The sequence below is a fragment of the Carcharhinus amblyrhynchos genome, chromosome 3 (assembly GCF_965287045.1).
Source record: "Carcharhinus amblyrhynchos chromosome 3, sCarAmb.v2.hapA, whole genome shotgun sequence".
In the NCBI taxonomy this organism is placed as follows: domain Eukaryota; kingdom Metazoa; phylum Chordata; class Chondrichthyes; order Carcharhiniformes; family Carcharhinidae; genus Carcharhinus; species Carcharhinus amblyrhynchos.
In genome coordinates, this window is record NC_137326.1 from 124,941,466 (window position 1) to 124,966,242 (window position 24,777).

The 24,777-nt window shown below is 43.3% G+C and overlaps 1 protein-coding gene across 3 annotated transcripts in view; it reads right to left on the minus strand.

The window, feature by feature from the left end:
* The window catches only part of plod2 (procollagen-lysine, 2-oxoglutarate 5-dioxygenase 2), a 149,616-nt gene extending 125,476 nt beyond the window's left edge, over positions 1 to 24,140 (minus strand). For 2 of the 3 annotated variants that reach the window (XM_080185964.1, XM_080185963.1), the window contains exon 1: positions 23,954 to 24,136. In XM_080185964.1, coding sequence (XP_080042090.1) covers positions 23,954 to 24,059 — 106 coding nt within the window. In that variant the 5' untranslated portion in view covers positions 24,060 to 24,136. Of the gene's footprint in view, positions 1 to 23,953 lie in introns of all 3 variants that reach the window. The other variant, XM_080185965.1, reaches the window with a different exon arrangement.
* Between the last annotated feature and the right edge of the window lie 637 nt (positions 24,141 to 24,777).

Sequence of the window (24,777 nt, forward strand, 5' to 3'; positions counted from 1 at the left end):
GAGAACTGCAAACATTTCACCCAATTCACTGTTTGATCATTTGACCAAGCAAGAACTCTCCTGCACACATAACTGGCTGCTGCCTTGCCTCCTGAACTCAAATCAAAGAAGCTCCCAGGACCACTCTGCCACTGATTATTGCCCCAGATCCTGTGATTACTTAACCAGGCAGTACGGTGGCACAGTGATTAGCACTGCTGCCTCACAGTGCCAGGGACCTGGGTTCAATCCCAGGTTTTGGGTCACTGTCTGTGCAGACTCTGCACATTCTCCCTGTGTCTGCGCACATTTCCTCCGGGTGCTCTGGTTTCCTCCAACAGTTCGAAAGACGTGTGCCCAGCATACCTTCTAATTCTATCTTTTACTCTCGTTCTATGCTACTAAAACTTTATTCCAACTCTTTTAAACTCTCTAACAATGCTTTAATGCAATTTCTTATAGATTTGGCGATACTTCCCGCTGCGTCAGCAAAGCAGAATCCCACGCACCCCGGACATTTTCTCTTCCACCTTCTTCCATCAGAAAAAAGACACAGATGTCTGAGGTCATGTACCAACCAACTGAAGAACAGCTTTTCCCTGCTGCCAACAGACTTTTGAATGGACTTATCTTGCATTAAGTTGATCTTTCTCTACAGCCTAGCTATGACTGTAACACTACATTCTGCACTCTCTCATTGCCTTCTCGATGAATGGTATGCTTTGTCTGTATAGCGCACAAGAAAAACTACTTTTCACTGTATGTTAATACATGTGACAATAATAAATCATATCAAATAAATCAAATCAAATAAGTGTACCCGGACAGGCGGCGGAGTATGGCGACTGGGGGATTTTCACAGTAACTTCATTGCAGTGTTAATTAAACCTACTTACAACACCAATAAAAGTTCAAACTAACCTGTCCCCCAACAGCGGAATGCTAACTCACAGTAACCTCTCCTGGCTTTGCTAAAAATGATGGTGAGGCCATGCAACATCCCCATAACAGAGATCAGGGCACTGCAAAGATCAGGGCACTCAGCTGGCCAAACTGGAACTGGTGCAAGATTATTTTTAATTGGCTGCCTCTATCCCATTACTTAAAGATGGTGTTTTGGCATCAGCAGATCAGAGTAAAGCAGAAAATATTAAGAATAAAAATTGATTCCCTTGAATCGGTTTCCATTATACAGTTATTTCCACAACGGGAAGGTATACTTGAAAGAAATGTATCTATCACAACCATAGCTACAGTAGGGATAAAACGTGAGCCCACCAAGGCAAAATTCTTGAATGCATTAACCAGAAGCTTGAAGCAGCTTGGCAAAATAACACATGGATTTCCAATGCAGAAATCATGTTTGAACAGTTGTGAGCAGCAAGTCTTCAACAACAATGCCAGCTGTTACTGAAACAGCAAATGCTTTCCTCACAGTCAAAATACACAAACCTGTTGAACAGTCTGGTCAGTAAAGAGGGGAGGGGATGGAAAATGGGGGCTGGTGGAGAGAATGGGTCAAATAACTGCGATAGGGAAAAAAATGTCTTTGAACTGTGATCTCAATTTCTTGGGATTGTGGCAAAATACTCTCCATTTCACAGAGAATGTGTGGTCCAGTTACAACGATTCTTTAATACAATTTATTTTCTCAAATTACAAGAGGTGAAACTGGGTTGCTGTTGAGTCTGAAGATTTCCATATACCAGCCAACTCAAGAACAGCTTCTTCCCTGCTGCCATCAGACTTTTGAGTGGACCTACCTCGCATTAAGTTGACCTTTCTCTACACCCTAGCTATGACTGTAATATTACATTCTGCACCCTCTCATTTCCTTCTTCCTATGTAGTCTATAAATGGTACGCTTTCTCTGTATAGTACGCACGAAATAATACTTTTCACCAATACATGTGACAATAATAAATCAAATCAAAAAATTGAAAAAGAGGATTTTAGATGTTAATGAGACAGTTTTAATATTCTTCCATAGCGACGCTGGAATCAAGGTATTTTTGATTTTAAATTTCAGATATTCTTGGACATGCTAAAAATACATACGTGACTTTGAATCCTGAGTCACAATAAAATGTTTCCTACAGAGCATTTGCATTTCAACAGTACTTCACTGGCTATAAAGCACATTGGAACATTTTGGATCATGAAAGGCACTATCGCAAGAGTGTTTTGTTTTGACAGATCTGTAAATATTGCTGTGGTTCAGCTTAGTTGGAATGTTCTGCATTCAAGTGCCACAATAGACCTTAAATCCATTAATGTTTACTGCACTGAAATTTGCCAGCTGCTTGCTAGTGCAATCTAAAGTTACATCCATGCGGAAATTTCACCCAACCACTTCCCTCTCTTTGTAACGATTTTAAACTGAAGATCCCTGGCCTCACTAATAGCCTTTCCCCAATCATTCCAACAGAAGTTCTCAATATTTTAAAAGCAATTGAAGGGGTTGGGATTTTCGACTTTGAGGCAGATAGCAGGACTTGGGAAAATTCCCAGCTCAGCCCGCCCATCTTGGGAGAGAATGTCAGAAAAGACAGAGGACTGGAATTCTCTGGTCGTTCATGCCAGTGGATTTCCCTTATCTAACTGCAGTGAATGGAGGCTTAGGTGCGTGCCAAATTCTCCATCCTTGCTTGGAACGACAGCAAGGTACGAACGGTTAAATTCCGGCCAAAATTCTCATTCTGTGGGGGAAGGTCCAGACTGAAATTGGGCAGAGCAACCTGTAAAAAAGAGAAGTTTGGAGACAGCCACAGAGGGCAAATGCTGCCTTTGGAAAAGGTCCACCTTGGTGCTGTGTGGCTTCATCCCAGTTATAAAGAAAAAGGAAGGCTGCCCATTGATCCCACACACCCCCATGCCCCATTTACGCTCCCCCTTTGGCCAATGATCCCAAGCCATGGCACTTCAATGCCCATTCATCTATCATACATGTTAAAGAACCAACAAATCTTACAATGACAATGGGATGTAGGAAAAAAAATTCAAGGAACAACCTTCTACTCCTTCTACCAAAGGCAAATCGAAGAGTCCAACATCAAAACATTTAAAGTATCCATAGCAGAGACTGTAATCACTTGAATCCTCAATGTTGCGTTTCTGCAATTGACAGAAGAAATCGGAGATCCAGTGCTGTAAATCAAGTAATCTTTTCCCTGGGGTGCAGCAGTTTCTGCATTCAAACGAATTTCTGGACTCTTAGCTGAGCCTCATTATGTATTCTTGTTGGATGGGGGAGGGGTTGGGATAGCATATAGTGACATGCATAGGGCATGAGGAGGACCTTTGGAACTTACCTTTTAAAAGGTTCCCTCATGTAGACTACAATTCGTAGACCACACTGAGATGCCATGAAACATGACTCTTTGAAAAGCCCAAATCCATGAAAATTGTAGAGAACTGAAGTTTAAAATTCATTTATGAAAGTCACAAGTAGACTTACATGAACACTGCAATGAAGTTACTTTGAAATCCCCTAGTCTCCACACTCCGCTGCCTCTTCAGGTGCAGTAAAGGAGAATTTAGCATGGCCAATGCATCTAACCAGCACGTCTTTCTGCCTGTGGGAGGAAACCGCAGCACCCGGAGGAAAGCCATGCAGACACGGGGAGAACTCCGTAGAGATAGTGGCCCAAGCCAGGAATCGAACCCGGGTCCCTGACACTGTGAGGCAGCAGTGCTGACCATGTGCCACAGTGCTGCCCTTAGAACATGCCCATGCCTGCAATGGAACCAGCCAGGTTTAGGAGTCCAGGGTTCAGGCTCACAACCCAAACCAGCCCATATCCCGAAAATGAGAAACCCCGGGAGTGGGGTCAGGGATCTCGGAATCGCATCCTGACTGCCATTTCCAATCCTCCTCAGAATCTGCCTGACTCCATGAAAATCTAGCCTTAAATCTCCTCTAAGTCTTCCCTGCTGAAATGGAAGTAGTCCCATTATTTCAATTTGTCCTTCTCCTCTCTGGCATTATTCTGTCAAAGGCATTACCCTATCAAATCTGCTACCATAATTTTTTAAAAAGTTATTTTCATAATAAGGTTTCCAAAATTGAAAAATCGCATTTTAAATCTGCTTTAAAAACAAGAGTTTTTGTTGACGTAGCACCATTAGATACATGACAGGAAAGTAATTGAATGGCTTTTGATTCAGAGCTACATAAAGAGATATTGGGATGGACATACTATGACAAAAAGGCTAGAGTTTAAGGAATGTCCTAAATGAGAAGAGAGAGGTACAACAGTGAGGAGGGAATCATAAGAACATAAGAACATAAGAAATAGGAGCAGGAGTAGGCCATCTAGCCCTTCGAGCCTGCCCCGCCATTCAATAAGATCATGGCTGATCTGTCGCTGCTCAGTTCCACTTTCCCGCCCTCTCCCCATAACCCTTAATCCCCTCTCTTATCAAAAACCCATCAACCCGCGTCTTAAAAATATTTAGTGAGGCAGCCTCCACCACTTCAACGGGCAGAGAATTCCAGAGATTCACCACCCTTTGAGTGAAGAAGTTCCTCCTCAACTCCGTTCTAAACCGCCCCCCTTTTATCTTGAGGCTGTGCCCCCTAGTCCTACTGTCTTTTTTGAGCGGGAAGAGTCTCTCCACCTCTATCCTATCCATCCCATTCATCATCTTATACGTCTCAATGAGATCTCCCCTCATTCTTCTAAACTCCAACGAGTACAAGCCGAGTTTATTCAGCCTCTCCTCATAGCTCAACCCCCTCAACTCCGGTATCAGCCTAGTAAACCTCCTCTGCACTCCCTCCAAGGCCAAAATATCTTTGCGCAGGTGCGGCGCCCAAAACTGCACACAGTACTCCAGCTGCGGCCTCACCAGTGCCCTATACAGCTGCAGCAAGACCTCCCTACTTTTATATTCAATCCCCCTCGCTATGAAGGCCAGCATCCCATTCGCCTTCCTGACCACCTGCTGCACCTGCAAGCTGGGTTTTTGCGACTCATGCACAAGGACCCCGAGGTCCCTCTGCACCGTCGCCTGCTGCAGTTTTTCGCCCCGTAAGTAATAGTCCTTCCTACCATTCTTCCTACCAAAGTGGACCACCTCACACTTGCCAACATTAAATTCCATTTGCCATTTCCTGGCCCATTCGCCCAGCCTATCTAGATCCTTCTGCAGACTCTCCACACCCTCCGCACAATTTGCCGTTCCCCCAATCTTGGTGTCATCAGCAAATTTCGACACCCTACACTCGGTTCCCTCCTCCAGATCATCTATATAAATGGTAAAAAGCTGAGGCCCCAGCACCGACCCCTGGGGCACTGGGAATCCCAGTGGTTGAGCCTGGTTAAACTAACGTCTCACTCTCCAGCGATAGGGCACAGGAAGTCAGGGACCTATAAGTTGGCATAGTTGGAGAAAATTAAAGTTCTTGGTGGGTTGTAAGGAAAATCCAGAGATAGGAGGGGAAACGTTTTTGATTTGATTTATTATCGCATGTATTGGTATACCGTGAAAAGTATTGTTTCTTGCATGCTATACAAAGTATACCATTCATAGAGAAGGAAAAGGAGAGTGTGCAGAATGTAGTGTTACAGTCATAGCTAGGGTGTAGAGAAAGCTCAACTTAATGTGAGGTAGGTCAGTTCAAAAACAGCAGGGAGGAGGCTGTTCTTGAGTCAATTGGTACGTGACTTCACCCCTTGGTGTCTTTTTCTTGATGGAAAATGGTGGAAGATAGCATGCCCAGGGTGCATGGAGTCCTTAGTTATACTGGCTGCTTTTCCAAGGCAGCAGGAAACGTAGACAGTGTCAATGGATGGGAGGCTAGTTTGAGTGAGGGACTGGGCTTTGTTCACAACCCTTTGCGGTTTTTTTCAGTCTTGGACAGAGCAGGTGCCATAACAAGCTGTGATACAACTAGAAATAATGCATTCCATGGTGTAGCTGAAGAGAGTCATAGTGGACATACCAAATTTTCTTCATCTTCTGAGAAAGTGGAGGTGTTAGTGGGCTTTCTTAACGATAGTGTGGGCATGGGGGGACCAGGACAGGTTGTTGGTGATCTGGACACTTAAAAATTTGAAGCTCTCGACCATTTCAACTTCATCCCCATTGATGTAGACGGGGCATGTTCTCCTTTACGCTTCCTGAAATCGATGACAATCTCCTTCGTTTTGTTAACATTAAGGGAGAGATTATTTTTGCTGCACCAGTTCACCAGATTCTCTATCTCTTTCCAGTTTAGTATAAAATCCTAAATTCTTTTGCCCTTAAACCGCAAATCCCCAATTGTAAAACTGAAACAGTACGACACAACTTAGCTCAACACTTCAAGTTTAGCGCAACAAAATTAGAGGTCCTGACTTTCACTTGGCGCACGAGTCTGCCTGGTATGTGGTGCATGTTCAGGATTCCCTGGCACAATGTGAACTCCCAATGTCATGGCCAACATTTCTCAATCAAAATCACCATGAAACCTCCCATGTTAAGTTTAAGCTTATTTATTAGTCACAAGTCAGCTTACATTAACATTGCAATGAAGTTACTGTGACTATCCCCTTGTTGCCACACTCGGTGCCTGTTCGGGTACACTGAGGGAGAATATAGTATGGCCTATGAACATAACCAGCACGTCTTTGGCACAGTGGAAGGAAACCGGAGCACTTGGAGGAAACTCATGCAGATACGGGGAGAACGTGCAAACTCCACACAGACAGAGACCCAAGCCAAGAATTCAACCTATGTCCCTGACACTGTGAGGCAGTAGAGTAACCACTGTGCCACCATGCCATCCAATGTTAACAAATACTTCACTCACTTGTGAGACCTTTCTATGTGAAGTGACTACCATAGCTGTCTACACAATATATAAAAAGCAATCCATCAGTTGTGAAACAGTTTGCGTATTCATAAGAACATGATAAGGCCTTTTATTAATACAGGTGTAAATAAATTCCGGAAGGCAAAACATTTTAAAAAAGGTAAAGTCACCCTGTCTCTTTTCTCTGTGTCAAAGACACACACATATCTTGAAGAATGCAGTCGGGTTGTGAGAATCAGGGCATGTAGGATGTGAATAATGTAGCAAGTTCTTCAGCAAGAACATACTCAACTTCAAAGAAGCCAACATTTAAAGTTCAGGTGACAATATTGAAAAAAAGAGGCTGTTAATAATTGGCTTTAGTCAGAAATTGGCCCAGTTTCACCTCCCAACATTCCACAGGACATTGGAACTGGACTATAAAAAAAACCTTAAAGCAAAAGCATGCTGCCGATGGCACAGTGGTTAGCACTGCTGCCTCATAGTGCCAAAGACCCAGGTTCAATTCCAGTGTCAGGTGACTGTGTGGAGTTTGCATGTTCTCCCAGCGTCTGTGTGGGTTTCCTCCCACAGCCCAAATGTATGTGAATTAGGTGGATCGGCCATAGTAAACTGGCCTTCAGTGGGAATAAGGCCTGGATGGGATTGTTGTCAGTGCAGACTCGATGGGCTGAATGGCCTTTTTCTGCACTGTAGGGGTTCTATTAAAACCCAGAGCCAGTGGAAAGGCTGCTTGATTATATTGGTCAGAAAATGCCAGAGGCAATCGACATGATCATTTGTCTTGACTACTGAACTCCTGTGGCCAAACAATAGAATTGAAAATAGCATTTAAAATTCAATGACTGAGGGTTCCAGCATGTTCACATCCCTTGGAAATGCTAATCTCAAAAACTGTTTCATTGAAGTGAAATTCAATCACCAATCTGATGATGCTGAGAAGCCTGAATATTCCCCATTGAAACACTCCCAGATGTTAGTGGACTAACCATGAACCCACGACGTGGGGTTGTTCTAGGATTTAAGAAAGTATTATCATGTGCGAGAGGACCTTTCTATCAATCATTGTCATGGCTCTGAATCTTGAACTGCAAAAGATCTGTGTTTTTGATTTGATTTCTTATTATCACATGTATTAACATACAGTGAAAAGTGTTGCTTCTTGCGTGCTAATACAGACAAAGCATGCCGTTCATAGAGAAGGAAAGGCGCAGAATGTAAAGTTACGGTCATAGCTAGGGTATAGAGAAAGATCAACTTAATGTAAAGTAGGTCCATTCAAAAGTCTGACAGCAGCAAGGAAGAAGCTGTTCTTGAGTCAGTTGGTACGTGACCTGAGGCTTTTACATCTTTTTCTCGACAGAAGAAGGTGGAAGACAGTATGTTAGTTAAAGTTAAATTATTAATCACAAGTAGGCTTACATTAACCCTACAATAAGGTTACGGTGAAAATTCTGAGTCATCACACTCCAGTGCCTGTGCAGGTACACTGAGGGTGAATTTAGCATGGTCAATATACCTAACCTTTGGACTGTGGGAAGAAAGCAGAGCACCCAGACGAAACCCACACAGCCACGGCGAGAACATGCAAACTCCAGACAGACTGTGACCCAAACTGGAAATCAACCCAGGTCCCTGGTGCTGTGAGCAGCAGTGCTAACCACTGTGCCACTGTGTTGCCCTACCCAGGGTGCATGGGATCTTTGATTATGCTGGCTGCTTTGCCAAGGCAGCGGGAAGTGTAGACGGAGTCAATGGATGGGAGGCTGGTTTGAGTGATGGACTGGGTTTCATTTACGTCCTGGAAAGAGAGGAACTGATTGTAATGTTAACCATGGGCAGAACTGATCATCAGCCTTGAGTTTACTTCCATTATTTTATATTTGAATCTGAATTTTAAAAAAACAGAAAGACAATAATAAAGTGATAAATCAATCCTGCCCATTGTAAATCTGCTTTAAATTATGATTGTAATTGTTGAGCCATTCTCACTATCAAAAAAAATCATAGGAAGTTCTTGTTCCCAAATTGATGCCACTGACACACACAACTTCTCCTGACATTTGAAACCATCTGGAAAGTAGGTTTCATTGAGACTGAAAGAAAATGTGTCTGGTTACTTCAGAACAAAAATATCGCCTTGGGGGGCAACATTGGCTCAAGCACTACTTATTTAGTATTGGCATCATATACAGATGTGAATACTTGTTGGCAAGTAGCATTGCAGGAATGCAGCCAACACAAGTCAAACATTTGATTCATGGAATACTTACAGTCTCATTAAAAAGGGAAGTGACTGTTGTCAAACAAAGTCTTTTCAGATTAAAGTCAGGTACTTGGCTGAGGTAGACTTTGACCTGTCTCCTCAGCTTGTCCCCGAGGGTGAAAGGCAATGGCAGCCACTGACAAAATCTACCAAGGAAACAGCATCGATGAAGAACCAGCAAGTAATGAGCCAAGGAGCTGCCTTCAGGCAGGGAACATATTCCATGAACTTCAATGATGGAAGGAATATGAGGCTGGATTTTGCAGTGCCAGCAATGTGAAACCAGGGCAACATGGTGACACAGTGGTTAGCACTGCTGCCTCACAGCACCAGGGACCTGGGTTTGATTCCTGGCTTGGTTCATTATCTGTGTGGAGTCTGCACGTTCTCCCCATGTCTGCATGGGTTTCCTCTAGTTTCCTCCCATAATCCGAAAGACGTGCTGGTTCGATGCATTGGCCATGCTAAATTCTCCCTCAGTGTACCCCAATAGGCGACTAGAGGATTTTCACAGAAACTTCATTGCAGTGTTAGTGTAAACCTACTTACGACACTAATAAATAAACTTTAAACCATCGGAGCACACTGCCATTGCAGCAGTGAATCTGACAGCAACATGGGGAGTTTTCACCCATGCAGGATGATGGGGAAATCTACAGACTGCTATCAGTGAATTGACACTTCTCCAGTGTGCATACTGCTGAGATTTCCTCACTCCCCCCACATACAGCAACCCCGCCCCACCCATTAAAATACAATCAATTGGAAATCTACAAATTATCAGTCACACCCCAAAAACTCTGGAAAAGCTCTTCCACCATTTTCCTTTCCTTTTTTCTTCTAGTTTCTTCAAAAGCTATTTGCTGTTCTTAAAAAGACTAGCAGGCACAACAAATGTTAAATATCAGTCTCCAAGACAGAACACCCCAATGCATTTTCAAAGTTCACAATTAATGACAGTAAAATAATAGTATTTTAAAGCAAGATGATCTTTGCTTTTTATTATCAGTGTAAAGAGAACTTTTGCCAGATGATAGAAAATATCCCAAATGTTGGCACATTGTCGAAGATTGTGGATATTTAGGCGATGATGAAACTTAACAGGTTTAAACAAAGCACGGCTAAGTTATCAGATCAGTCAACCAATAATATGGCGGAGTTATTGTGCCATTGCGTGCCACACTGCTCATTTCTCAGACCAATGTTTTGAAATTTGGTGACCATAATTAAGTGTGTTTTCCTTTCTCTAAACAGTTTATTATTCTGCTAATCCATTTTCCACTCACCACATTAGCTGTAAAAAAAAGACTGCTGAACCCTGGCACTTGTTCAAGTCTCATTTCTGCTGAGTTGAAGACAGCCCCCACCCTCCACCCCTCCCAGCCATTCCACAGCTTGTACATGCATACAACATTACTTGCTTTGTTAGAGTTACAGATTTTCAACTGGTGGCAAAGCACCTACAATGTAAGTTGTGGAAACGTCCAAGGTTACTGTGGTGGGACAGCTCGAGCAATTAATGCACTACATCCAACAGCAAAACCGCTGTATTAATATAGCAACCTGAAAATAGAGAGAGGAGGGTGAAACAGTCAAATCTTAAGATCTTGAGGGGAATTGACAGGGTGGATGTGGAGAGAATGTAGAACTAGGGGTCAGCGTTTAAAAATAAGGGAGATGAGGGGAAATTCTTTCTTTCAAAGGTCGTGAGTGTTTGGAACTCCTTTCTTCAAAAATCAGCGGAAGTAGACTTTAAATATTTTTATGGCAGGCCTTGATAGATTCTTGATTAACAAGGGGGTGAAAGGTTATCAGTGGTAGGTAGAAATGTGGGGTTGAGGTTACTCTCAGATAAGCCATGATTTTACTGAATGGTAGAGCAGGCTCAAGTTGTTCAGCGGCCTACTTCTGCTCTTAATTCATAATGTTCTATATCCATTTCCGTTGCATTTAGAAACAGATGCACTCAGTTTATTCATTGGTGTTACAAGTAGGCTTGCATGATCTTATTAAGATTAGCCATGATCTTATTGAATGGGCTTGAGGTGTCAGATGGACGATTCCTGCTCCTAATGTACTTATGAACACTGCAGTAACGTTACTGTGTGTAATAAGTCCACGGAAGTGAAAGTCCCGTCACCAAAGTCCCTTTACTTATAAGATCCCACCATTACATACAGAGTGCTCACAGTGTTCTATCTGCATCAAGAATGCAGAGGAACGGACACTCCTGTTTAAATACAGGACATAGGGCCCCTGATTAGGCCATCAATTAGCACTCAATCACAGACATCTCTTTGTAGCTCTCAATCAGGGAGTTCAGAATCAAGCAGGACAACCTCAATTGCCTGATTAAAGTCATCACACTGTGAAACTCCCCTAGTCGCCACACTCCGGTGCCTGTTTGGGTACACTGTGGGAGAATTTAGCTTGGCCTCTGCACCTAACCAGCACGGCTTTCTGACTGTGGGAGGAAATGGGAGCACCCGGAGGGAACTCATGTAGACACGGGTAGAATGTGCAGATTCCACACAGACAGTGACCGAAGCCAGAGATCTAACCCGGGTCCCTGGCGTTGTGAGGCAGCTGCTCTAACCGCTGTGCCACCGATGTTTCATTTTTAAAGAAGTTTATTCCTCATCACCACTCACCAGAAACTCATTCCTTCCTTTCCACCCATGAAGACAAGGTTAATCAAAGCTGTAAAGATTTATCATTCTGCATCACAGAACTGCAGCAAGTGCTGACACTGATGGAGTGGGATGTGGTGATGAGTTTTTGTCTCGTTGGCCACACGCTGTACACCATGGAGTCTTGTGGAGCACTATTAAAGTTTAAATCCACCTTTCCCTTCATCTGCATACATTTCAAGCTGTTGATATTGGTATATTTTGGCAAACTAACTTAAGAATTTGTTTGCTAATTCAGCAGCAATGTCCGGTTTAGCACGTTTCAAAACTTCAGGACCACAAAACTCCAGTAGGACAAGCTAGCAGGGCCCAGGGGCTGCGCACCGATGGCTGTGAAGTCAGGTACGTCTTAAAAAAGTGAACACGTTCACACCTTGATATGACGTTTGTCGACGTTTGTGTTCAAAGTAATGTTTACAATGTAGGAATTCTTTGAACTACTTCACACAGGCAACATAAAAGAAAGATCATTTGTATTGAACAGAGCAACCTTTACACCCCCTGGGTCTCCCAAAGCACTTCGCAGTGATGTATCCAACCGATCTAGGTAATAGGAACATAGGAATTAGAAGCAGAAGTAGACAAATTCAGCCCTTTCAGCCTCCTCCACCATTCAATCAGATCATGGCTGATCTCTCCCTGGTTTCAAATCCACCTCCCCACCTCTTCCCCATATCCCCCTTTTTATTAGAAATATGTCTATCTCCCTCCTGAAACCATTCAACGATTCAGACTCCACCACGCTATGAGTTCCACAAATTCACCACCCTCGGCGAGTGGTTGTTCCTCTTCATCCCTGGCAATTACGAGGCAAAATACGACTCCTTAGAGCAGAGAAGGTGAAGGTACATTTCAAAGCATTGTTCAGAATCGAAATGGTTCCACTGGAAGGGTGTTCAGCATATCTTTCTGGTAGAAGAGAGGGTTTGTCATAATGAGGCCATGTTGAGCACACTTTGTCAGCAGGAGGACATTTGCACTAGCTTCTGCCACCCATTTTTCCAATGTTTCCTCTCCAAACATCAAGAGTCGCGACAGAGTCTGGCATTAAAATCCCGGAGAAGGATGGCCATTTTTACCTTTCGCGGTGGCAGTAAGGACTTCATCAAGGTCAGGATAGAATTTTTGCTGAACATCTTGGTCAGCGTCAAGGGTGGAGCAGTGACAATGGTAGCATATTTACTATGACTGAGATACAGGTGAAATATCATGAGCCTTTCACTGATGCACTTTGGGAGTCGGACAGCGTATCCAAGATCCTGGGGGGGATTCTCCGTCCCTGTGTTCGACAGGCAAGAAAACTGATGGAGGCAGAGAATCCAAAGGGAGTTACATACCAACTCTCACAACAACAATTTCTTCCCTCCTGTCATTAGACTTTTGAATGGACCTACTTTGCTTTAAATTCATCTTTCTCTACACCCTAGCTATAGCTGTAAAGCTACATTCTGCACCTTCTCCTTTCCTTCTCTATGAATGGTATGCTCTCTCTGTATAGCGTGCAAGAAATAATACTTTTTACTGCGTGCTAATACATATGACAATAATAAACCAAATCAAATGGTTTTTATACCTGCAGGAATTCCCATTTTGTTTGTCCCCAGACCCCATCAATGATATAATGGGGGAAAGGTCAGAAATCCGTTACCCTTCATTACCATATCATTAGGGGGTTTCCACTTCTATCATCCTCTCAAATTAGGGTTTCCACATGCTCCCCGCAATGCCCCTGTGTAACATCACATTGGCAGGGTTCACAACAGGTCCTGACACATGGGGACCCTGGTGAAGAGAACCCACTGGAGGCACACAGTTAAGTACAGCCCCCAGGGGGAGGGTCGTGCCTGGAAAGAACAATGATGTGGCGATGCTGACATTGGACTGGGGTAAACACAGTAAGAATTCTCACAACACCAGGTTAAAGTCCAATCTTACCAGAAAGAACCATGCCATTGTGGGGCAGTGCCAAGGGAGGTCGGGGTTGGGGTCAGGGTCGGGGAAATCCATGGTGGAGGACTGTGGGAGGGGGGCTCCCCATGTCCTTGAGTATGGGAGTGGATCTTTTTTTCACACTTTTTTTTAGATTAGGGCTCCTTTTCTCTTGCAGGCTGACATCACTGGTGGGGCAGGCTCATTCTGAGCGTGCTCCACCAATGTGGCAGTGTGGGACCCGCCCACAGCATCTTTTGTAGTTAAGTGGCAAAAAATATGGGCGTGAAGTGGCAGCAGCGAGTCCAATGAACTACACACCAGTTTTCCTACCTTGGTTGACACACAGTTGAAAAATGATAAATTTCAGATGGCAAAGATATCTGACAAGCACTCAGGCAAAACTCTTCAGAATAATTTACAATGGAGTGGTCGCTGTTCAAATAGCAGAAAAGCATCATCCTGCCAGGTGTTGCTTTTTCAATTCTCAAATGGCCAGTGTCCTAGGTGACGACTAAGGAAACACTTGAGGGAGGCAATGGCCTTGTGTTATTATCACTGGACTATTAATCTAGAAACTCAGCTAATATTCTGGGGACCCAAATTTGAATCCCGCCACGGCAGAAGTCAATAAAAAAATTCTAGAATGAAGGATCTACTGATGACCATGAAACCATTGTCAATTGCCCGAATTATCCATCACTAATGTCCTTTAGGGAAGGGAATCTGCTGTCCTTACCTGACCTGGCCTCCATGTGACTCCAGAGCCATAGAGATATGTTTGATTTTCAACTGCCCTCGGGCAACTTGGGAAGGGCAATAATTGCTGGTCAGCCAGTGGCATCCATAACTGAATAAATTTTAAAAAAGTATATTGATTGAGCAGAAGGGTGTGAGGTGCGCTAATTGAGTTCCTTAAGTGGACAATTAATGTCCACTTAAGCATCTCATCCCACCACTCTGGTACTTAATCAGCCATGAGCAGGGATCTCAAGACAAGTGCCCCTTAATGGATTTGCCTGTGGCCTCCCGGGTAATCAAAATTAGACCAGGAGACTTCATTAGTCTGTATTTACATTGGAATAAGCAGCCCTTTGTACAAGGAAATCTCTGTCTCACCCAGGAACAGGTCCAGCTCTCCCTCAAAGCAGAACTGCAAGTCATCTTTCACTACACGAGTCAGAAATCTGACCAGCTGATCCACTGTTCTCTGTGGAAGAGCCACACACCCGCTAACCTTGTTCAGCCGTTGTGTAACTTGTGAGCACAACTGCATTCTCATGCATTCAATTGAAATAATTGGTTCACAACCACAATCTAAATTCTTCAATTTTATAAAGCTGGATCAAGTCACATCCACAAAGAGTAATTTTGGAAAAGTTATTTCAACTCTGGGGTAATAAGACTTATATTTTCTAGCCCTGAGTGATAATAATTTGACACGTCAAAGGTACTTGAACATAAACTGTGTTAAGAATGAAAAGTATAAATCCTGTATTGAGTCTCATATTTAATATATAGAGGCTGCAAGGTGGCATAGTGGTTCCTGGGTTGGGTCATTGTCTGTATGGAGTTTGCACATCCTTCCTGTGTCTGTATGGGTTTCCTCCGGGTGCTCCGGTTTCCTCCCACAGTCCAAAGATGCGTAGATGAGGCAGACTAGCCATTCTAATTTGCCCCTTAGTGTCAGGGGGCCTAGCTAGAATAAATGCATGGGGTTATGGGGATAGGGCCTGGGTGGGATTGTGGACAGTACAGACTCGATGGGCCACATGGCCTCCTCCTGCATTGTAGGATTCTGCGATACTCTATTCTACCTACATATTCAGCTGAGTGCCACAATCCATGATTGACAAATGGTGAACATAGTTTCAAGTTTTTCTAAGATCACAGGTTGTTTCACTCACATCATCGGCTCAAAGCTCTTCCCAATTTATGCTGCTGAGACTTTTATTAGGTTTTTCAGGGCTTCATTGGATAAGCTTCAGTAAATCCTCAGTGAATATTGAAAGCTTGGAAATTTAGATTTTGCTTGCTGTACTTTTTGACTTTGCAACACACTTCTGGATATCTTTGGTACGGTACTGACAATGAGTTAGTGGCCTTATTGAGTTACAGTGGGTGGGAATCCATATTGACCACCGGGGGTTTTCCCGCCGGTTGAACCGTCATGGCTGATGGCACCACTGAAAGGAGTGTTTTGCTGCCTGTAAAGCATCCAGGAAGTGGTCAAGGCTCTTCGAAGGGTCCTGGCCAAAGATAATGAAGGATGGGATAGGGGTCGGGGTGGCCAGCTAGAGGGAATTCTGTGTCTCATAAGGAAGGGCAGGGGCTGACCATGAGCCTTCCCCCTGCCCCCCTCCACCCCAAAATTAAATCTGGGGAGGGGGCTATCCCACCCCTTACCCTCCCAACAGATCAAAACATTGTTCAAATTTTATTTCCCTAATTGGGCTGGAATTTGGCCTTGCTTTGCCTCTCCTACATGACTTCTAACATTCTGGATATTCACAAGGCATTACAGGATATAAATGCAAGGACATTCTTTCTTTCTTACTCAATTTATGGGGAGGCAATGGCCTAAGTGGTATTATCATTTGACTATTAATCCAGAAACTCAGTAATGTTCTGGGGACTCAGGTTTGAACCCTGCCACGGCAGATGGTGGAATTTGAATTCAATTAAAAAAAATCTGGCACTAGGAATCACCATGAAACCTTGGAAAAATCCATTTGGATCATTAGTGTCCTTTAGGGAAGGAAATCTGTTGTCCTTTCCTGGTCTGACCTACATGTAATTCCAGAGCCACGGCAATGTGGTTGGCTCTCAACTGCCTTCTGAAATGGTCTAACAAGCCACTCAGTCTGAGGGTAACTAGGGAGGGGCAATAAATGCTGGCCAGCCAGCGCCGAACATATCCCACAAATGAGTTTTAACAATTTGAAAGTTTTGTGAGAGATGCCAAAGTATGCTTGAGAAGGAGTTTCTTTGTCTATATATCAATGTCTACCACTTTGGGAAACCAATAATCTCATACAAGCACTAGCTTGACATTCTTAGAAAATTAGTCTTCCTTCCCCTCTCTTGATTGAGTGAATCATTCACTCCTGAGACTGCAGACTAAAATTCCAGTTAAGTTCATTCAGATATCTCAAAGAGATTGCTGTATTTGGCATCAATTCCCTCTTAGATAGAAGTGCTGTTTCCAGCTAATCAGGATAAATGCAACACAAGTCAAAGAGAAAACTTAAGGTGAGCTAAAGCTTCTTCGCACATTGCACTCAGCCAAAACCAAGTTAAGCTCTTGCCTGAGAAACTAGCCAGAATTCTCAAAACCACAAGTTGTTTGTAATAAAAGAAAATGGAGCTTAAGGTTATCTAATTTTTTTTTCACTCATTCATGGGCATCGCTGGCTGGCCACCATTTATTGCCCCTTCCTAGTCGCCCTCAAACTGAGTGGCTTGTTAGGCCATTTCAGAAGGCAGTTGAGAGCCAACCACATTGCCGTGGCTCCGGAATTACATGTAGGCCAGACCAGGAAAGGCCAACAGATTTCCTTCCCTAGTCACCCTCCTTGAATTGAGTGGCTTACTAGGCCATTTCAGCGAGCAGTTGAGAATCAACCACACTGCTGTGGTTCTGGAGTCACATGTAAGCCAGACCAGGTAAGGACGGCAGATTTACTTCCCTAAAGGAACCAGATGAGTTTTTCCAACAATGGACAATAGTTTCATGGTGATCAATAGATTCTCAATTCCAAATTATTTTTCACTGAATTCAAATTCCACCAGCTGCCGTGATGGGATTCGAACCCGGGTCCCCAGAACATTAACTGAGTTTCTGGATTAAAAGTCTAGCGATAATATCACTTGGCCATCGCCTACCAATAATTCAGTTCTTACTTTCTTTAATCAGATTCCCACTCCCTAATAACTGGTGTTTTAAACAATGCTATGCATTTTTTAAAATAGTTTTGAGGATTTAAAAAATATACATAGCTTCCTTCACCCTTTGCTCACACTTCAGGGATTCTAGTTGCCTGCAAGAATAAAGGACGACTCATTATTCAGAAAGTATCAGCGAAACAAAATTTCATGCATCAAACTTTAGTTTGAACCATCCAATGCAAATGTGGCTAACACAAACAAATGTTCCTTTTGGGAGTACCACGGAATTCCAAGGAAAATAGAGAGGGACTGGTTTAGGAAAGTTGTTCGCACTATGTTCTTATCTGATAAACAAAGCCACGGGTCTGCCGAAATCTAGCCACAGATACTGCTTCAGCCTGTTGTCTACTTACCGCTCGTACTTCGACGCTGGGTGTCATCTTACTGACCTTACGTCCCCATCTATTCTTCGGTGCAGCCACATCTGACATACACTCACATCTGTATCCCATAAATCAGTACAGCACAAAAGCAGTGACTCCATTTGTCCTATTGTGGATTCCGTAACACAAATGAGGAGGCTTTACTCCCAGCTTACTGAATGATTTTCTGTCAAAAATAGTTTCTCCACTTCATAGCAATGCAGAGTCGATTCTCTGCTGATCAATCATGTATCTTGAGGGAAAATGTTAAACTTTCACTGGGATCCATTAATTGCAAGAAAGAGCTTAGAAAATAATTCTGTTTCTCCTCCGACCTAAATTCTATTAAGTGTTCTTGGAAGTGTTAAGGATGGATTGAGGATTAAATTACACATCAAACAGCAGTCACAACATGACCTTCAATCCCAGGCATGTAGGTGTTTTGTTTCAGGGAGAGGAGTGTATTATAGGTAATAAGCTTATTGGCGACGGGGATACATTACTCAGTGGCATATTGGACTCAACTTGTTGAATATTGGTCATCACTATTTCTCAGACTTCTTCCTCATCCTTGCTATCATCTCAGGCTTAAATCTGTGTTGCATAAGCATATTCTTACCCTGTGGGCCTCTCTTGATGTTTTCCTTAAATTCTGCAACAAAACGCCCAAATCCCACTCATCTACACGTCATTACAAATCACATTGATTCAGAATCTCCCAACTCCCCAAATTTAAAATTCTCCCCTAATGTTTAAATCTATTCATGCTCTCACCTGTCTTTCTCTGCACCTTCTCCAGCCTGACAATGCCCTCCAAGATTCTCCACTGTTTCTACTCCAGTTTCTCCTTTTTTTTAATTCATTCGTGGGACATGGGCATCACTGGCTGGCCAGCATTTACTGCCCGTCCTTAGTTATGTGTAGGCTTTGGAGTAAAAAGTCTGACAACACCAGGTTTAAGCCGGCATATCCACATCTAAGCTTTGGAGGGTAGTTGACAGTCAACCACATTGCTGTACCTCTGGAGTCACACGTAGGTCCAGACGGGGCAAGGACATTAGTGAACAAGATGGGTTTTTCCAACAATCAGCAATGGTTTCATGCGCGTCGGCAGATCCTTATTTCTAGATTTTTTGAAATTGAATTTAACCTCCACTAGCTGCCGTGATGGGATTCGAACCCAGGTCCTCAGAACGTTAGCTGAGTTTCTGGATTAATAGTCTAGCGATAATACCACTAGGCCATCACCGCTAACCCTCCCATTGTCTCTTCTTCTGCATCCACTTCAACATTGGTGGCCATGTCTTCAGCCACCAGATCCCACCCTTATGGAATTCTCTCTCTGAATTGTACAGGGTACTGGTGAGGCTGCAGCTGGAGTACTGTGTGCAGTTTTGGTCGCCGCACTTGCGCAAGGATATTTTGGCCTTGGAGGGAGTGCAGAGGTGGTTCACTAGGCTGATACCGGGGATAAGGGAGTTGGACTATGAAGAGAGACTAAATAGACTGGGTCTGTACTCGTTGGAGTTTAGAAGGATGAGGGGGGATCTTATAGGGACGTATAAGATAATGAAGGGGATGGATAGGGTAGAGGTAGAGAGATTCTCCCCGCTTAGAAAGGATAGCAGGACTAGAGGGCACAGCCTCAAGATAAGGGGGGACAGTTTAGATTGGAGTTGAGGAGGAACTTCTTCACTCAACGGGTGGTGAATCTCTGGAATTCTCTGCCCGTTGAAGTGGTGGAGGCTACCTCGCTGAATATATTTAAGACACGTGTAGATAGGTTTTTGATAGACAAGGAAATTAAGGGTTATGGGGAGAAAGCGGGAAAGTGGAACTGATCCACTTCAGATCAGCCATGATCTTATTGAATGGCAGGGCAGGCTTGAAGAGCTAGATGGCCTACTCCTGCTCCTATTTCTTATGTAACTTGCCCGTGTTTTCAACTCACACTCATTCTCCACTCTTAAAACTCAACTCTTTTGCCAAGTTTGAGATCACCCCTTCTAATCTCTTCTGCCTGGGAGCACCAGCCATTTTCTTCCTGACTTCTGTTGTATGAAATGTATTGGGAGTTACTGCTACAATAAACCTGCAGAATAAATGCAACTTTGCAGTTGAGTAATACAAGCCTTATTTTGAACTAGTTTCCATAATTATTATTAATTTTTAATTTATCATTTTATTTATTTCATAGAACTTTAGTTCTATTCATTTCAATACATTATTTTCTATTCAGCAGTAAATATTCTCAAATTAAAGTATGGTACAGGATAAATGCATGATAATGTTTCTTTTATAAATTCATTTATGGGATGTGGATGTCGTTGGCAAGGCCACTATTATTGCCCATCCTTTGTTGCCCTTCAGAAAGTGGTGGTGAGCTGCCTTCTTGTAATGCAGCATTTCCTAACATGTATGTACATCCACAGTCCTGTTAGGGATGGAATTCCAAGATTTTGACCCAGCGACAGTGAAGGAACAATGATATATTTCCAAGTCAGGATGGTGAGTGACTCCGAGGGGAACTACCAGGCGGTGCTGTTCCCCTGTATCTGCTGCTCCTGTCCTTCTAGGTGGAAGTGGTCATGGGTTTGGAAGGTGCTGCCTAAGGAACTACGATGACTTCCTGCAGCACATCTTATAGATGGTACATACGGCTGCCATTGTTCATTGGTGGTGGTTGGAATAAATGTTTGTTGAAGGGGGCTACTTTATTCTGGATTATGTCAAGCTTCCTGAGTGTTGTTTAATGATGGCTGAATAACATACTTCATGCCACTCCCTATTGCAACAGCATAACATCCACCAAGGGTGAATCTGATACTTCACTATCGAATTATTTACAACTTTCTACTGTGAAACCACACACACAAGGAAAGGTGGAATAGTGGCACAGTATTTAGCACTGTTACCTCACAGTACTGGGGGCCTGGATTCAATTCTAGCCTTGGGTCACTGTCTGTGTGGAGACTGCACATTCTCCCTGTGTCTGTGTGGGTTTCCTCTGGATGCTCCAGTTTCCTCCCACAGTCCAAAGATGTGTGGGTTAGGTTGATTGGTCATGGTAAATTGCCCCTTAGTGTCAGGGGGACTTGCAGGGTAAATATGTGGGGCTACAGGGTTTGGGACTTGGTGGGATTGTGGTCAGTGTAGATTCGATAGGCCGAATGGTCTTCTCCTGCACTGTAGAGATTCTATGATTCTAATGAGGATTACTCACATTGAATTATAGATAGCAACAGAAATGCCTTCTATCCTGTTATTCTGGGCTAAATCTAAATTTAAAAGCATAAAAGGTGTTCAGTTTGTACAACGAATAAAGAATTACTTGTATCCACTCTGCTTAGTGGAATTTTGTGGGTTACACTGACAAACCAAAAGCACTACCAGTACTTCAGAGACAGAAACGAAGTGCTGGAGACAAGAGCAGGATTCATTATAGAGGCAAGGGTGGGAAAATCAGACATCCCTTCTCTTTCACATCACCCTTCCTACTCTTCAACTGCCACACGTCACCTTTTCATATCCCTCTCCCTTCCTATAGACACCTATCACCGTTCCTTTTCACCAACTCCCATACCTCTCTCTTAACCTGTCCTCTTACTGAGCTTTCATTTACTCATTGCGTTCTATTCAGACCAGAACCCTCAACAAAAACCACCATAAAAGTAAACATCCTATTTGTGGATTTTTGCTGGACATAAATTGGCTGCCATGTCTGCCTAAATTACAAGACTAACTACTGTTTAAAATAATTTATTGGTTGCAAAGCAAGATCACTGGATATCAAAGATACTCTTGTGTTTACAAATATGGAGCAGAAAGCATTACTTTATCAACACTGATAAAGGTTACTTTTAAACAGATTTACAAATAAGTATTCAAAAATAACACTTCAAATGTTTTTGCAAGTCGACAACTCAAATATCTGAGCTAAGGATTTGAAGGGCACTATATAAGATTTTATTTGTTTTGGATAACCAAAAAGGATTACAGGTGGCACGGTGACAGTGGTCAGCACTGCTGCCTCACAGTGCCAGAGACCCAGGTTCTAATCTGGCCTGGGGGGGGGGGGGGGGGGGGGGGGTGTGTGTGTGTGTGTGTGTGTGTGTGTGTGTGTGTGTGTGTGTGTGTGTGTGTGTGTGTGTGAAGTCTGCACATTCTCCCCACATCTGTGTGGGTTTCCTCTGCTCCAGCTTCCTCCCCCACTCCAAAAATGTGCAGGTTATGTGAACTGGCCATGCTATTTTACTCCTTAATGTCCCAAGATGCGTGGATTAGTTATGGTAAATGGTTTACGGAGATAGGATGAAGATGGAGTGGCGGGCTGTGCAAGATGCTCTGTCAGAGAGTTGATGCAGACCTGATGGGCCAAATGGCCTCCTTCTGCACTGTAAAGCTTTTATAAAATATGCAAAGATGTTGAAATCATTTGCAACAATGACATATCATGGCTCGAGAATCGATACAACCATTAATTAGCTCTTGGAACATAACAATCCGTGTCCTCTGCACTCCTCGTCTTAAAAGAGCCGCATCACAACAATGAGTTTATCTATTAGCGTCACAAGTAGGCTTACATTAACATTGCAATGAAGCTACTGTGAAAATCCCCTAATCACCATACTCCGGCATCTGTTTGGGTACATTGAGCGAGATTTTAGCATGATTCAGTGCATTGTGCAACGAACAGTTTCCTCCCATCTCTTTCAGACTGTGGGAGGAGACTGGAGCACCCGGAGGAAACCCATGCAGACGCGGGGAGAATGGGCAGACTCCACACAGACAATAATCCAAGATGGGAATCGAACCCGAGTCCAGGGCGCTGTGAGGCAATAGTGCTAACCACTGTGCCATGGTGCCATCCTAGATGAGTATATTTTTTCCATCACCTGTGCCAAGGTCAGGAATCAACAACATATTCAAGAGATGGTGACCACAAATCTATCTCCTATCACCCTGAGACATCTCAGCCATTTTTCTGTGGGCAGGGGGGGTTACGGAGGGGAGAAATAGTTACACCATAACTTGCATTTTTTGACATCATGGCAGTGAAACTACTTTTGTACAGTTTCATCGGGGAGTGAGGCAGCTTTGGGCATCATCTAAAGCCTATATACTATCTCCGTAAATCATTTACCAGTGTAAATGCCGACAATGACATGTTTCAGCGAGATGAGATAAAGCAGTTGGCATTGTTTTCCAACACAGTGACACAAATAAATACTTGGAAAATGAGAAAGGAACTCAAAACATTTAGCAGAATTACGTGCTGCTTTGCATGCAGACAGCTCAAATGCTCATCATTTCCATGATGAAGTCTGGACACTTGAATAAACACCCATGATTAAAACTAATGATCAGAGCAGATTTTACCACACTTCATTAGGCACTAACGTGCAAACTAATAACACAAGGAGCATTTATTTCAGGTGAGACATATTTGTACATTAGAGGGACATAAAGGACACCTTTGTGTGCCTCCCAGTGGCACAATTCCCTCCTCTTTCTACATGAACATTCACAGTGGGCGAGGACAGCTTCCACATCAAGAGTTTGGTTTCTTAACTTTTTTTCTGCTTAAGAAGGACAGAGCCTTTAGTCAGTCGTGAAAAGGAGTGGAGGCAGCCCCCTGCTAATGCATCAAAACGCAGCTTTGGAAATAACAAATGCAATGTTCAAACACCATATTTAGCAAAGGGAGAGGAATAAGTAAATAAAACTAACAAAACCACCCATCCTTCAATTTTCTCACAACTTCTAAACATTTAGAAAAATCAATATTATGAAACTTAACTCACAAAATCAATCAACACTAGTACAACGCAATGAAGCCTGGCACACAGAGAACAGAAACAGTTTTAGACTAATCCAAGGTGGGATCGACAATTTACTGAATTCACACGGACACAAACTTGTGAAGGAGGATTCGAGTGGTTCTATAATGATGTAAAGGGATAGAGAAACTGTTGCTCACCGTTAGGGATGGGCGGCTGATCTGAAGCTGCTGAGACCAGGGTAATGAGCAGGAGTGTGGAGAGGGGGAGAATGAGATGCCCGAGGCGATGCACAGCCATCTCCATCAGCTCCAGCGACAGACTGAGACACACAGACACAGAGACAGACACACACAGACTGACCCACCCAGAGCGCGCTCTCGCGAGACCAAGCGGGCACGCGCCTCCTAAAGAGTGAACAAAGTTTGGAAAAAGTTCTGTGTGTGGCTGGGAAAGTTAGCACAGCCCAGCCTGTATTCTTTCCAATCTCCAGACTGCAGCCGCTCCTGTCCTTGTGTATATTTATATGTAGATATTTCTGTGTGTGTGGCCGGGAAAGTTAGCACAACCCAACCACCGATCTATCTAAAGTAAGATCTAATAATCTCCAAGCTACTGAAACTCCTCTGTCTCTATATATTTATATATAAATATAAAACATATATGTGTATATGTTTTGTGTGTGCGTGTTTTTTAAAGAAACAAACAGAAGTTTGGCTCGAAGGATGACTTTCAATAGATCACAGCGAGATAGCTGCTCTGCTACTTACAAAACCCTGAGCCAGAATTCAAGTTCTGAAAGGGAGTTGGGGAAGGAAGGAGGAACTTTACCTGACTGACAGTTCCACTCACTCACTTGTTAAGCCAGCCTTCCCACTCCCACTTACTCCGAATCTGTTCTGGGAAGTGTTTGCTTTTGTCTAAATTAATGCTGACTCTAGCCCAAATCCCAGAAAAAGAATTTTAAAAATTAAACACCCCTGTGGGGATAAGTTAAGCTTTTGAAAGGCTTCCTAAGAAGTAA